This window comes from Pygocentrus nattereri, chromosome 23, assembly GCF_015220715.1.
Source record: "Pygocentrus nattereri isolate fPygNat1 chromosome 23, fPygNat1.pri, whole genome shotgun sequence".
Classification (NCBI taxonomy): domain Eukaryota; kingdom Metazoa; phylum Chordata; class Actinopteri; order Characiformes; family Serrasalmidae; genus Pygocentrus; species Pygocentrus nattereri.
The window spans coordinates 16217911-16234008 of NC_051233.1; the positions used below are offsets into that span (position 1 = coordinate 16217911).

Here is a 16098-nt window from a genome sequence, read left to right on the forward strand (position 1 = left end):
TATTGTTTTGGTACACAAGTTGCACAAATGTTATGAATAGAGCTTATGAGAAAAAATATATAACACAAAAATATAGTATTAACCAAACAAAACCACATTCTCTCTCTTGACATCACCCTGCAAACACAGTTGGGTCATTCTACAGAAGCATTCACTTTTCTATTTATCCATAGGTGTCATTGGTGTTACTGATCCTCATTGGTGTTACACATAAGAAAAGTAGCATCAGAGACAGTAACACCAGTGACATTTTTAATGAAAAATGCATTTTACAGAATGGCTGCTACAGAACATCAAACCACAATCATGGAATGTCCACTAAAATACATAATTTAATCCATTTGCATTCTACTTTTTCACAATTACTTAAGAATAAAGTAGGTCATACCAGTGACTTAAACTAAAAGCTTCATATGAAATCATGAGCTAAATGAGCTAAAATATTTCTGAAAAGTGAAAGATTTTTTCATAGATCTTCAAAGAATATGTAAAAAGAAGTAGAAGTGACCTCATCAATGTGATTTTTATTTCAAAATAAGAGATTTTTTATTACGCAGTAACACCAGTGACATGACTCCTGGGGACCACAACTTTCATTAAATATTTTATAATATTTATTTGACATTTGTTTTCTTTGTGTCATTTAATTCATATATTCCATAGTCATGTGTAAAGTTTGGTGGAGGGGGGATTATGGTCTGGTGTTGTTTTTCAGGAGTTGGGCTCAGCCCTTTAGTTCCAATGAAAGGAAGTCCCTTCCTGTTCCAACATGACTGCCATGTGCACAAAGCAAGGTCCATAAAGACATGGATGAGCGAGTTTGGTGTGGAAGAACTTGACTGACCTGTACAGAGTCCTGACCTCAACCCGATAGAACACCTTTGGGATGAATTAGAGTGGACACTGCAAGCCAGGCCTTCTCATCCAACATCAGTGTCTGACCTCACAAATTCCCATAAACACACTCATAAAGTGTAAAATGTTCAGAGAAGAGTTGAAGCTGCTACAGTGTGGGCCGACATCACGTTAAACACTATGGATTAAGAATGGAATCTCACTCAAGTTCATATGCCTGTGAAGGCAGACGAGCGAATACTTTTGGCAATATAGTGTGTGTGTAAATGGGACACAAAAATAGACGTGTCTGTAGAGTGAACCAGTTACATTGTGATATCGTTGACAACCTACTGTTTTGATGCCCACAACGTCGTCACAGAAAGTTGTTCCTCAGAACGTTCTACGAGAATGTTGTGACAATGTTATCTGACAACATTGTCAGTACATTGTCACAACCTCCTAGATTGCTAGTTGCGGAATTTTGCTAAGTTGCCAACATGTAGTCATGACGCTATACGGCAACATTACTGAATAATGAAGTTGTGACAACCTTGTTCAGACAACGTAAATAGCACCACCTTTGAAAACTTTTTTTTACAATATATCTGTTCCCTATCTTGTTTTGTGCACTTTCCTTTTAATAAAAAAATATCCTGCCGCGCTAGGTCTTTGTGAAAACGTGGAAATAGTAAAGCCTCTTTTACTGAAACCATAAACACTGAGCATCCAATAAACTGCGATTAACCATCCACCTCCAACCAATGGCGCGCAGCTACACGCAGACAGGACGCTGGACGGAAGTAGATGCAACATACTATCCCGCGTCACTCATATGTGCAGCGGCCTAACCTTGGATGAAAATTAAAATACATTCTAGTCACATGTGGCTAAATAATGAACGGTGTAAAGATAAGTAGTAATATCGTTACGGGACCAAGCAAGAATTTGTGATTTTCCGTGTGGTAAAAGACCCATTCATCGCTCGCGAATCCTTTAGTTCACCGGAAACTATTATTGGAAGCTTTTAGGATTCGTATCCAGCAGCCGCACACAGCGATGGAACGAGAAGTACCGAAAATAAGAAAACTCTCTGTTTGTTGTTGCTAGACTTCTCGTTAGTACGGAAACTCGTTTACGTGCTGGAACCACGGTAAGCGATTTATTACTCAATTACATTTGTTTTGCTGCCCTTCATGAGGGCAGCCATGTCTTAGCCCACTATCGTTACAATCATATCTATTTATCTCATGTTTTAGCTGTACAGGACTACTTTCAAGTACCGTTCATGTTGAAGTTCTTTTGAGAAAAAATGGCTTGATAACAGGGCACTTAGCCTATCGTCAAAAACTCTGCCCTTTTATGTTATCTCGGAATCGACTTCATTTCGATATCAATTAATTACTTTGAAAAGCGCGTTTTAAAGGTTGAGCTGACGTCCATCCTACAATGCACGTATAGACGCTCACTGACATTTGTAGTACTTGTAGCCTTTCACAGAACTCATGCAACTCATAGAAAGGCCAGAAAAGGCTATGTATAAAATATCTATTAATGCCCTGTTGCATCATGGCTCTGAAGTTTAAAGAGGCTGCCTTTCTTTGCTTTCCTCATCAGTTCCGCTTTTTGTGTGGAAAGACCAGGGTACTGTTAAAAAAACACATGGAATTGAGATGTATACAAAGGTGAGGTATGAGAATAGCACCGATATAGCAAAAAAAGGTTGAATCGTCGTTGATTCATCGTTACTTCGCTGTCTGCCCAGCTGCTTTTCTAGTCCCACTGGTTAGCATTTATTATATGTACCCAACTTAAGATGGTGTTTATCTGTTTTGATTCAGCAATGCTGCTTTACTGTATTCTAGACAGTTGTTTTATGAGTGGTGATTAACCAAAACACAAACAAACAGAAAACGAAGTTTTATTTTATTTTTTTCCTCAACCCTACTGTTCCTTATCCAGCAGTTCTTGTGATGATGCTGTCCAATCCTCTGACTGACCCAAAAGGCACACAGCAGGTGCCTACATCTGGAACTGGTCCACACCTGCAGCCCACACTCCATCAAGACCTATTACTTAGGAGTTGCAGAGAAACTAGAAGGAGAGACTGTGGATCAGATGAGAAAATGCTGTGCTCAGTTTCAGGAGACCAAAGACGAGATAAGGACCCTCTTTTCCTGGACACTGATGGAGAACTTACACAGATGTCTTCAGAGCTGAAAGGAAGTGCCTTAGGAATCAGTCCTGGACAGAGCAACACCTATTTCCAAACTGCCCCAGAGGAAGGTAAAGTATGCAGATCATTTGCTTACAGTGTAATTGCTCTGGCTTTTTATCCAATTGAAAACTGAGTCATATCCATATTAACTCACCTCACTTCACTCTCACATCATGTAATGGATTTTCTTGGAAAAAAAAAATAAAATGAAAACTTAAAAAAAATCCTATAACTCCACTCCAATTAAAGTTTGGCCCTTTTCATCATTTTTTTTGTGATTCTTTGTGTGTGTGCACTCTAAGCTTCATCAATTGCTTATTTTTTTACAGGATTGGGTTGAAACTTGTACCAAACATCCAAGAAACACTAAGAATAGTTTGCAACATGTATTCATATAAATAGTTTCTGCTGAATGTTTCACAGTAATCAGTAATAAGTTATACAAATAAACATTTGTTTTACCAGAAAGAATTATTAATTTTCAAAAATATATCCACTATTTTTCACTTTCTAGCAACCAGATGATTCAGTGTACTATTATTATAGTCCTATCAAATCTAGAAGTCATTTGGTCCTGCATAAAACAAAAATTAAATGAAAGATATTAGTAAGTATAGCATCAAGGCTGGAAACCCACACTTTTTAAGATAATTTGACTGTTTATTTTCTCAAGACAGGTTATTTGAATTTGCTTGAAACCTTTTTTTAATCAGAAAGTGTTTTATATTAATTTTGGTTATTTAAAAAATAGAAATGTTATAGGATTCCTTAACCATTTAATCATTAGTTGAAAATGGCTAATTTGTCATGCTTTCACAGCCTGTAATATTCTATTCAGTGATTTTATTTCATAGCTAGATATTGGTACCATGTTGACTTCAAAGTTTTGTATTAGAGGGTTCCTCAAAGGTGTTTCAGTAAAGAAAATGGTTCTATATAGAACCATATACACTCAAAGAACTCTTTGCATGATTAAAGGATTCTTTGCATTGTGAAAGGGTTCTTCAGATGGATGGAGAATGTTGTATATAATTTTTTAAATGGTTCTATATAGCACCAAAAAGGGTTGTGATGCTGTCCACCTTGTAACAATAGTAGAACCCTTTTTTTTGTTCCAGCTCTGTGTCCTGTAACAGACACTGTAAAACATAATATTTTAATAACATACAATTCTTGCATAATCCTTAGTTACTAAGGTAAATATAGTTAAGATCAGTAAAATCGGCTAACTGCTGAAGAGTGACTGAAGAGTTTTGTGTCCAAAAGATTTCCAGCATTCTTAGTAGTTTTGTTGATTTCTCTTCATTCTTTTTTTCTAATTTATACATATAATTCTCTTTGCAAAGTGTTATTTTTGTGTCATGGCATACCCTCCAGTTAAATGTGAAGTGATGATTGTGTTTTGTGTTCGGGTTTTTTTCAATTCAGCCTATCACCACGAACACTAACAGAATGGAAAATAAGCCATTTATTTGTTATTGTACACAATGGTCCGTTTAAGATTATGGCGTTTTAATTGTTGGCAGTACATTACACAATGAAGAATATTTGTTAACCTAATTAATTCAGTAGTAAGCAGGACTTCAAACGGTAGAGTATTGTTATGTTTTTAGTCAAAATATTCTATAGTCATAAGATTTTGGTTTTATTATGGTAAATAATCTATATCCCTTCACAATAATTATCTATTTTTAACTCTCTAAATTACAGTGGGCATTTTCAAAGCTAGAGGATGGGAACCACCTCCCACCTTCCCACCTGCTCCCCCTGCAGGCCCAACAGGAGAACAATTGGGTGCTCTGGAGAGGTTCCTTGTGGCCCATCAAACAGAGATGAAGCGCTTGTTGGCAGGTGCCATGGGTTCCCTGACCCAAAGGTTAGAAGGAGTTGAGCGGAGGATGGAGCAGCTGCATGCTCAGAGCAGTGCACATGGGAACAGCCTAGCTGTGCTTCACAGCAAAGTTAACCATCTCAGAAAAGAAATCTCTATTGGATATACAAGTACACTGTCAACACACAATGTGGTCCCTCCTGCCTATGCTTATGGTGAGTTTATTTATTTATTTAATTTTTTTTGGGGGGGGGGGTGTTGAAAAGGCTCAGAAATGTTCAGAAAGGTAATAGTCTTCACTTTAAGAAGTGTGTCTGCATAACATCTGCATCTAAATATGTAAATGTAACTGTAGATCACATGACTCAAGCTCCAGTCCTTATGGCCCAAAACACTGCAGATTTCAGCATGTTGCCTCACATCTGACTCAGCTCATCACATAATTAAGGCCTTAATGAACTGAATTTAGAGTGTTAGACAAAGGTAAACGTTAATCTCCACCGCACTTTGGCCCGGAAGGTCCCCAGGTTGACATGATTGCTGTAGATCATGGATGGGAAACCAAACAGTGTAGGACTCTTCTTTCAGGACTCAAATAGCTCCAGCAGTGCTCACAAAAGAAAAGATTTTAAAAAAGCATTATTATTTTGTAATTGCAAATTTGGAACACTGAGTTCATTTAAACAGAAACGGCTTGAGCGCTGCACCAGTTGCAAAACATTGAAATAGTGCCAGTGGGTACAGGAGATCACAGAACATATTAGAACAGTACTCAAAAAGAACAAGCAGTGAGTGTGTCTATTGACAATGTTTCAGCACATTTGTTACATCTCAGCATCAAGGATATTACTTATGATAGTGTTTATGTGCTTGCAGAAAAGGGCTCAGATAAGTCAAAGGAAGACAATGAAATGTCTACAATCTTCACACAGAGATTCAACTGTGTTACCTGTACAACTGCTCCTAAAGGAAGCAAGAACATTGTGCGTTCACGGACAGCAACGGTCTCATCTACATACAGCTCTGATCCTGATTATAACACTCAGGAGCTGAACTCCTTAGTCCTCAATGGAAGCTCCTCACAACAGCAGAAAACATCTTCAAATCAGAGTGAGCCTTTGCAGGGTAACTACTTTCCTGTTTCAGATTTTCAGGACCTGGAGATGGAATTGGAAAACAAGTGCTCAGGAGAGAGAAAGAAAGAAAGTGAAATTTCTACACTCTCCTCACAGAAGTCAAGGTCTGTTACCTGTACAGGAAATAAGGATGTTGTGTCATATAGTCCTGATCATACAACCCAGTGTTTGAGCTCCTTAGGGCTCAGTGGAACCTCACCTGGACAGATGGAAACATCTTCAGGACAGAGTGGAAGCTTCCAGGAGAACTATTCACTTACATCAGATTTTCAAGACCTGCAAGATGATAAGAGACAGGTTACTTTGACATTAAAAAATTCTGTGCCAAGTAAGTCAAACGAAAGTGTGCCAGTGTGTTCTCTAAAGCTTCACTTCCCTGAGGGCTCAGAGCCAGGGCCACCATGTCAGTGTGATGAACAGTATGTTGCTTCCAGTCGTTGTTCATGGGCAGTGGCCCAACCTGAGTTACCTTCTTTGACTGCTGTGGTTGCATGTTCAAAATGTGAGCCAGCCAGTCAGCTTGTCCTGTTGACACGTTCCATGAGAAAGCTGGATGAAAATTGGTCCCATTACATTGCCAGGCCTACTATCTCCCTGGCAGAGCAGCTAGTGGCACATCCTACTACTGATGAACCCAAGGTGTGTTCTCTTCCCCTGGTCACTTCTCTGCCTATCGGAGAAGAGGATACAAGATCAGGTCCATCCTTGTTCTTGAACAGCCTGTCAGTCTTACAAGACATGTCAATATCAGGTGAGGGATTGCTTGCTAGTGTTGAATATAAACCAACAAGAGACACTAAAAAACATAAGAGACTGGGAGAACAATCTAAGGACATGAGTTTTCAGAACTCCTCAAAGAATGGTACAGTGCCCTGTGTAAGGTTGAAATTCCCAGTCCACAGTAAATTACCAGCTCCTCTGTCAATATCTCATTGCATGGTAGTCAACTCATTGTTGCCACATGTGAACTCTTATAGGGCTTGCTATGTATTACCTGATTTAAAACTGGCTGCTCCAAAAAATGGACTGTCAAAGCTACATCAACTGGAATTATCTAAGTGCAATACGAGTGAACGTTTGAATCAACTCTCTGACACTGCCTGCCACGTGATGCCCCTTAGCCTCTCTGCCAACGTTGTCTTATCACAAAGTGATTACAGGATAACTAGTTCCAAGCTCAAGCACCACCCCTGTCAGGACAGTTCCACTTGTAGCTGGCCTTTACTGAAAGCTGGCAAAGTCCTGTCTCTTGTCTTTCCAAACCTAGAAACCGACATCTTTAACCCCTGGCAGCCGCTGGTGATGCTTGGAGATCATCATCACTCTGTTTTGTCAGAGAGTACAGCTCTGGTCCAGACTTCTCACACTCCTTCTCTCCATAAGCTGTTGAATAGAGGCACTCGTTTGACACAACTGCTTCGGACTGCTGCACGTTTCCCCATGTTCGTTTTAAGTAAAGGCAACTTCTCTGGAGCTGGCCTCGGCACAGTGTTGGCTATGTCCTCTCCTACCTCCTTCAGATACTGGTTTCGCCACAGACGCCTCAGCTGCCCCCTCCCATTCTTGTCATCAACTTCTGTCAATAAAATCATGAGACAGTTAGTAGAGCAGAGCAGATTTCATCCTTTTCGACCCTTGGTTGACTACACTGGCCCACCAGGTCTTGATAATGATCACTGGTGAGTAATGAGTTTTGATGTGTCCTCAATTCTGTGTTTTATATGAAAGATATACATTTATGATGTGAAATAAGATGCAATATTATGTTAGCTAATGCATTCTTCTTGCTATATTGTCCCGATGTTATATGAAAGAGTTCCTAGAACTGAAATCATGCTTGGCTAAATGACTTGCTGCTAAAATTAAAATGATTGACTTGAGCTTAACTGAATCTTCTAAAACGAGGGTTTATATATTTAAAACTGCGAGTTCTTTGACTCATCATAGCATAGTGCATGCATGCTGCTTGGGCTCTGAAATCAAAATATGAGCTGTTCTGATCCTCGTTTCTGTTGCATTGGTAGCTATGCTCGGCGATCCAGGCAAGAGGCTTCTCCCAGAAGGAAAAGGGCTTCAGCACGGTGGGCAAATGAATATCTGGGCTTGTTTGTACCGTGGTTTTTGAAAAGTACAAATTTTCAATATAGATGGGCTTTGCTGTGTTTCGGTCTAATAATCATTTGTGCTTTAGTGCAAGTGCAGGGAGCAGTGATTAACATATGTGCTAACCATGTTACACTTAAAATTTAAATCCTGCCTACAGTGTTAAATTAATTTTCATTTTTTTCAGGACACACAGATTTTATTAATTCAACTTAATAATTCAGCATTAACATGTATATTATGTGGAGATATTAAATAACACACAGCCATGATGAAACTGCATTCTTTAGATAAACAGTTTGTATGGTTTGTCTTTTGTCATTTTCTCAATGCTCAATTTGTTTTTTGTTTCAATCGGTACAGGAAGATGTCCTTACCTCCATTGCCACATCGGCTCACACAGATTCATCTCGCCTCAGAGAGGGAATCTGTTTACCCTGCACAGCATAGCTCCAGTCCCAAATGTGTGGGGTTGGATAGGTGCTCAGCTGAACCACTGCAGAACTTTGCCATCATTGGTGCAAATGTTAAGTATCCCTGCCTCCACAACCATGGTTCCTCCAGGGACAGCAGCCAGGTATTTTCTCTTTTAGCAATAACCTTTACTGTCCAGCAGTCATGTTTAGTATAAGTTAATTTGCCTTACAGATCAATTATAGCTCTCGGACAGTAAATAGCATAATTTACTAATCTATAAAAACCTCACAGTTATTTACTTGTCACTTTTAATTTAAGAGGTTAATTTCCAGTTAGGCACACCTGTCATGTGTCTTTAGGTGGGGCTTTATGATTCAGATTCTTCTACACAGCCAGGACAGCGGTCTAAAAGAGTTTCCCAGATTCGCATCCGCAAAACTGTGCCCAAAGCAGATAACAACCTTACACCAATGGGGCTCCCCAAACCAAAGAGGTCAGTAACTGGCAGGCCTGACTCCTGCTTCCTTTGTATGGTATCTAATTTATTTGTAAATTAGGCATTGAATAATAGTTTAATAATATTATTCAGATTAAAGAAGAAAGTGTTTAGTCTGGAGGAAATTTACACCAACAAGAACTACAAATCTCCAACACCAAACAGGTTAGAACTCTCCTTCTTGATTTAGACCTTTGCTTGTTTCTTTCAAGTGTTACTCTATATCATCTGAATATATTTTGAAAAAGAAAATTAGCTTTTTAGGGTTTTTTTTTAATAATCAAATTTTATTTATTTGCAAAGGGATTTGCATGTGGCTTTTTAAATTTATTTATTTTACTATTAATGGGTCTTGTTTACTTTCTCACAGAAGCCTGGAAACAATCTTTGAAGAACCAAAGGAGAAGAATGGGTCATTGGTGTGTATTGGCCATCAGAAAAGAAAGCGTGTTTTAGATTTCCCAGATTTCACATTGCCACGAAAACGCAAAGCAAAAACCAACCTGGGTTCTCTGCGCATGAAAGTCCCTCGGGGACGGGCTCGTAGGGGTAAAAATGAAGATGCAGACCTTGACATCATGCTAATTGAACGACTTAGCGAACTGGAGGACTTCTTCTCCCGCCAAGGACTGGAGGCCTAATGCCAGTCCTTTCAGTCTTCACAAATCAACACAAATGGCCTGGTGAATTCAGATTTTGATTTCATTTTGTTTATCACTTCATTGATTTTGTCTGACATTAAACAAGTAGTGCTTGTTAAGCACTACTAGATATAGTTGGTTAAGTACAATTTGTGCGAATCTCATTTGGGAAAAGACAGGATATTATCGTTCTGAAGAAAAGCTTCAGTGCAGCTTTTTTGGTCATGTATTCAAGATATAACAAAAAATAACACTGCATCACCAATCCCTATACATATCCATTATTATAGCTTCTTATTTGCTTTCTGTGTCCCTTATGCGTGAAATGTTAGAAATAGTCAAACCACTACTCAACAGTTTGGTCCTGTTATAAATGACGAAAAAAAAAAATAATTTACTTAATGCCAGATTGATCCTTAGAAAACACAATGACAGCTCCTTGGATTCAGAATGTTTTTTGTCTGGCGACCACAAATATTCTTCATTTCCTATTGTGAAAATATTACTTGTGGCTATTAATTACATGATATATATATATATATATATATATATATATATATATATATATATATATATATATATATATATATATATATATATATGTATGTATGTATGTATGTGTATATATATATATGTATGTATGTATAATCACACACACACACAGCGGGTGAAATAGGTATTGAACAATTTTCTAAGGACATATATTTCTAAAGGTGCTATTCACATGAAATTTTCACCAGATGTCGTAAACAACCCATCTGATCCACACATGCAAAGAAATCAAACCATAGATGTCCGTAAATTATGAATAATAATGACAACTGTCAGGGTAAAAGTATTGAACACACTTACTGAAATTTATTTAATACTTCTTACAAAAGCCTTTGTTGGTGATGACAGCTTCAAGATGCCTCCTGTATGGAGAAACATGCATTGCTCTGGTGTGATTTTGGCCCATTCTTCCACACAGACACTTTTCAAATCCTCAAGGTTCTGTCGACTCCTTCTATGAACTCTGAGCTTTAGTTCCTTCCATAGATTTCCAGTTGGATTCAGGTCAGGTGATTAGCTGGACCATTCTAGCAGCTTTCTTTTCTTTCTCTGAAACCAATTGAGAGTTTCCTTGGCTGTGTGTTTGGGATCGTTGTCTTGCTGAAATGTCCACCCTCGTTTCGTCTTCATCATGCTTGTACATGGCAGCAGATTTTTATCAAGAATGTCTCGGGACATTTGTCCATTCATCCTTCCTTCAGTTATATGAAGCGTGCCAGTGCTGTATCCTGAAAAACAGCCTCACACCATGATGTTCACACCTCCAAACTTCACTACTGGTGTGATGTTTTTGGGGTGATATACAGTGCTTTTTGACCTCCAAGCATGGTGTGTATAATGGCATCAAAACATTTAAATGTTGGTCTCATCTGACCGACTATGTTCTCCCAGTATTTTACAGGCTTGTCTAAATGTTGTTGAGCAAACCTTAAACGCACTTCAACATACTTTTTCTTTAGCAATGGAGTCTTGCATGGTGAGCGTGCATGCAGGCCTTGGCGGCTGAGAACATTACTTACTGTTTTCTTTGAAACAATAATACCTGCTGATTCCAGGTCTTGCTGTAGCTCTCCACAAGTGGTCCTTGGCTCTTGGACAACTCTTCTGATAATTCTTTTCACTCCTCCGTCTGAAATCTTGCGGGGAGGACCTGGTCGTGGCCGGTTTATGGTGAAATGTTCTTTCCACTTCCTGATTATGGCCCCAACAGTGCTAACTGGAACCTTTAGTAGTTTAGAAATTCTTTTGTAACCAAAATGGATGGGTTGTTACCAACATCTGGTGAGAATTTCATGTCAATGTTACCTTTAGAAACGTTTTACGTAGAAAATTGGTGACGTGTTCAATACTTATTTCACCCGCTGTGTATAAGCTCGCCGGACAAAAAATGTCACCTTTGACTGAGAAGTACCTAATAGATTGTATTCCCTCCATTAGCATGAATGATGGCTGCGATTCGATTTGGCATGGACTGTACAATTTCTGGATGTAGGCAACATCAGTGTTCAGCCACTCTTTCATCAAAGAATTGTGTGGATGCCTTCCCTGGTGTCTTACTTGTTGTTCTAGGGAGTCCCACAGATTTTCAAGAGGAATTCTGATGGATTTTTTTCTGGCTTTGCAAGCCAGTGCAGATGTGTGAATGCTCCTGAATGTTCATCATGCCAGTCAGTCACATTTGTAGCCTTGTGAAAGCTAGAATTGTCATCTGGCAATACAGCGATAGGAATGTTGTTTTCCTTCGTAAGATGATGAGCAAAAGGTGTAAAACCTGGTTGTCCAGCAGCTCAGTGTAGGCACCGTGGGTCAAATTTACCATCATCTCAACCAAAGGACCAATTTCAGTGTAACTAAAACACCCATGAAACATCAGAGAGCCTCCCCCACTTTGAACCACACCTTGCACGCAGTTCTCATTGAAGGCTTCCAGAGGTCTACGATGGACACAACACCTAGCATCATTTACATGCAGGTAGAAAAAGATTCATCTGGCCAGATAACATGTTTGCAGTCATAAACCTGGCCCCTCTTTCATGCTACTCTGTTCCATAATGTTCATGGTATGCATTTTAATGCCATGTTCTTTCAGAAAATGATTGTGAAGGATCTGTGTCGACTTCTAGAAGCAATTCTTGGCTGGAATCGAAGCGATTTCTATTCACAAGCCACGAAACATGAAGGCATGACTAATTGTTTGTCCAAAAAGTTTATACATATATACACACACACACACACACACACACACACACACACACACACACACACATGTAGCCGCATGTGGCAATCAAGCTAGAATTGGCACAATGAGGCATTTTGCCATTCTGTCCAGTGAGGCTTAACAAAGGCCTAATGCAATTTGGGCCTTATTTACAGAGAGAGGATTAAAAAAATGCAGTTAAGTCAGAGTTCAGCAAAAGGTCTTTATTGCCATAATTGTTGAGCAGTGGTCTTTAAACATGATACATGCTTAATTTCATATATACTGATGCATGCCATAATGAGGCTATTGCACCCATAAGGGGCCTTTTTGACATAGAGAAGCTAAGTGAAAGTAAGTCAGGATTTGTCAAACAGTCTCCATATATTATGATCATTGATCAGGGTCCTTCAACAAAGATGTTCACTGAGTTTTAACCTTTTGACCTTAGTATAATAAGCTGCAGTCTTTCAGTGAATAAGCCAGAATACCACAGAACGGGTCCATTGTCTGACATTCAATGTAATTGCAGAGTTATTCATATCAGAGCACCCAATCAAATGGCACAAATAGTTTATATGTAGAGTGTATAATTTCATTGTAATGGGGTTTTTAATGATTTGGTGTTTTTGTGCACTACAGTGCCCCCTTTAAGGCCAATCTGGAATAACTTTGCACACCTCATCAGAGTCTCAGTTGTGGTTCAATTTGGAGATGAGAAGGCCAATTGCTGATGAGTTACAGCAATTTAAGCTAACAGTGCCATGGCTGCAACGATTAATTGATAGAGGGAGATGATAAATAAAAAAGTAAAAATTATTAGCTTTTTTTTTTTTTTAAACCTAAAGAGGCCATGGAGTATTTCAAGACCAGTTTTGAAAAGTTAGGATCAAAATTCTGGGACTAGTTTGAAATGTATAATTTTTAAACAGTTGACAGTTGCAACATTATGTATTTTTTATTATACACAGGTAATTGCTAAGTTATTTGGTGCACTGATAGATAATCTCAAGTCACTTATCTGACAGTAAGTAGAAATTTGTATAAAATACACTTAAATTTTATGAAAAGCACACTCTAGTGGTCAAATCTTTGGAAAATTCTCTGGAAACAGTTATTTAGCAGTTTAACAGTACAGTCTGTCAATTGTGGTGCAGGTACATGAGCAGGGGGCCTCATGTACATGCACCACAATTGACAGACTATATCAGAATTGATGCTTGAATAAATATCTGAAGTTGCAAATGTTTCGCATAAAGCATGCTTAACTTTTTTTTTAAATTATTAATTAGCATATGGTAGCCATATTTCTTACATGTTTTTGATGATTATTGAGTTTCAGACTGTATGTGAAGAAATCTGTGAAATCTCTAAATATTTTGGGTTAAGAGGTAGATTGCATTTTGCTGTGCTATTTTAGGCACCTTTTCCGCGGTTGGTTTAGCTTTTGTTGTCTGGCTGATGCACGTAAACTTCACCTGCACTCCAAGTTTGCTGTCTGTATGACGTATGGTATATTCTGCATAACATGTTTTAGGTGAAAAAAAAAAATAATAAAAGGAAGAAGAAGAAAAATCTCAACAATACCAATAGGATTCTGTGCCCTGGGTGCTTGAAACCAAAAAAAGGAATCTGGTCAGAGAATGTCCTTTGAGAGTTTACCCAATAACAAACACAAAAGAATAACTGTTATAAACAGTACTAATGTTTACTGCAAGTAGGTACTAGAACTTGCTTTTGTTTGTATTTAGCAAGTGTTGATTTTCATCTTGTATTTTGGTTGTTTGTGGGTTTTTTACTATAAGAAATTAAGCCATTTATTTTAGCTTCTTGAACAGGGATGTCAAATTAAACAGCCATGTTTAATGTTTAGTGTTTCCCCCTCGTCTAACACAAATTAACTTATCAGATAGTTACAATTATCTTTTATAAGTTGAATCTGTTTTTTTTTTATGAAGTAAAATGCTAAGCTCAGTGCTATTCCCCGACTGGATTTTGACACCCTTGTTCTGGAACAGAAGGCTCAAACTGTATTCTTTCCAGGTAACAGTTCTGCAGTGTTTTCCATCTTCTAACGGTCTGAAGTCTGTTTAGAGTGCAGTGCTGTAGAATGTGAAATAGTTTCCCTGTTTTGATCCACTTGCAGACCAAATTTAGTTATCAGCTGTGATGTGACTGAACATTTTTGGGTGGGTACTACAGTTTTTCCTTGTTTAAGACTTTTTATGATTCTTCCTGCTATAGAGTAGGTATATGGGTAAAATATGCAGCATTTTTTCCCCCCTTTTTATTTACTGAGGGGGGGGGGCTATTGTTTCTTCTCTGGATTTGTAAGTCTGTCTGGGAGCTAAAGCTGCTAAATTCTATGATGTTTAATTATAGACATTCATTTCACAGGGTCTGAGACCTGTAAGTAGTATGCACTGCTAAGCAATGCTGTTGCCACCTGAACACTCAGCTACAGTATAAATAAGAAGTAATTGTTTGTACTTGGGAAAAGGTTTTTTTTTCTTTTTCTTTTTCTAAATTTAAGCTGTATTTTTCCCATGTCTGGTTAACCATCAGCCATTCCATCTTTCCTTCAACACTTTTATGGTACTTGCTGTGAAGTGGCAACAACACAGCATACACAGAAAATCCTTGCTAGGTATTGCAACCAAGTTCTAATTTCAATGTTGTTTTAAAATTCTATTGTGCATCATACAGCATATGCTTCCATACTGTATTTCTCTTGATAACTAGTACATACATATTAAAAAGAAACAGGCCTTGATTACAGTATTAAAATGTCTGTTTTATTACAAAAATTCACAGTATATATCAATCAAATTTTCCTTGCAATATAATATTTGTTATTTAAGGAAGAACATTGTACCTGTGCTTTATGTAGCCTTTAAGCTATTACATGTAGCTTTGGCCATTTAGCACTAGAACCCCAAAATGGTGAGCCGTTGTGAAGAGGAGATTTTGGACCGTGAAGCTATTGAGAGGGTTACTGTATCCAATCGTATGTTTGAACACTCTTGCTGATTTTATAAATCAGGTATTAAAGGTATTAAATTAGTGCATCATCTCGAGAGAACATCTTAAAAAGAGTTGTTTTTTAATGCAAATTTCAGTGCCTTGTTTGCAGAATTGGAAAAAATTAAGCATAAAATGTGTTTTTTACACAGGACACAATTTTATTTTTCCAACATGTCAAAGTCAACAAATAGTAATTGCATTGAAAGGTGCAGAAGTGCGTTCTCTGTAGATGATGTACTAATTTTCATTTTGAAAATTAACAAAATGTGATTTGACCAGGGGTGTGCAAACTTTTGCATATGATCATACAATGGTATGATAAAAGTCATATCTGGGATCCCTTATTTTATGATTGTGCACTTTTTATTTGACATTTTATCCCCCCACTTTCTTAATATACCCATTCAGTGTTAGAGATTTGAAAGTTTATTTTGGAAAGGCACAGAACCACACAAAATATATAGCCTAATTATGACTGACTATTGTAAATTTCTGTTCTGATATGTTTTATGAATAAAAATGATGACACGAGTATTTTTCAGTTCACACATTTTTGATGACAGAGAGAGCATGTTTATGCTTAAACGATTGCTACAGCAGCAAAGCTTATCCAGAATGCATAAACACAGATCACATAAATACTCCGATA

The 16098-nt window shown here is 37.9% G+C and overlaps 1 protein-coding gene across 2 annotated transcripts; it reads left to right on the forward strand.

The window, feature by feature from the left end:
• The first annotated feature begins 1620 nt into the window (after positions 1-1620).
• On the forward strand, positions 1621-9822 carry wu:fi75a02. 2 transcript variants are annotated; one of them, XM_017724730.1, is made up of 9 exons: positions 1621-1987; positions 2797-3120; positions 4763-5098; positions 5760-7698; positions 8044-8100; positions 8486-8699; positions 8899-9032; positions 9129-9200; positions 9406-9822. In XM_017724730.1, the coding sequence occupies exons 2-9, from the start codon at positions 2808-2810 to the stop codon at positions 9674-9676; spliced, it is 3336 nt and encodes a 1111-aa protein (XP_017580219.1). In that variant the 5' UTR covers positions 1621-1987; positions 2797-2807; the 3' UTR covers positions 9677-9822. The 2 variants fall into 2 exon arrangements, with proteins under 2 accessions (XP_017580219.1, XP_017580220.1); XM_017724731.1 differs by having other exon boundaries at positions 2800-3120.
• Positions 9823-16098: the final 6276 nt, after the last annotated feature.

What these genes read in the sequence shown, in the direction of transcription:
- wu:fi75a02 (XM_017724730.1), top strand. Translation starts at nt 2,808, where the DNA reads ATGATGCTGTCCAATCCTCTGACTGACCCAAAAGGCACACAGCAGGTG. An exon ending in CCAAACTGCCCCAGAGGAAG is followed by an intron (nt 3,121 to 4,762) that starts GTAAAGTATGCA and finishes TCTAAATTACAG; the next exon opens with TGGGCATTTTCAAAGCTAGA. An exon ending in CCCTCCTGCCTATGCTTATG is followed by an intron (nt 5,099 to 5,759) that starts GTGAGTTTATTT and finishes ATGTGCTTGCAG; the next exon opens with AAAAGGGCTCAGATAAGTCA.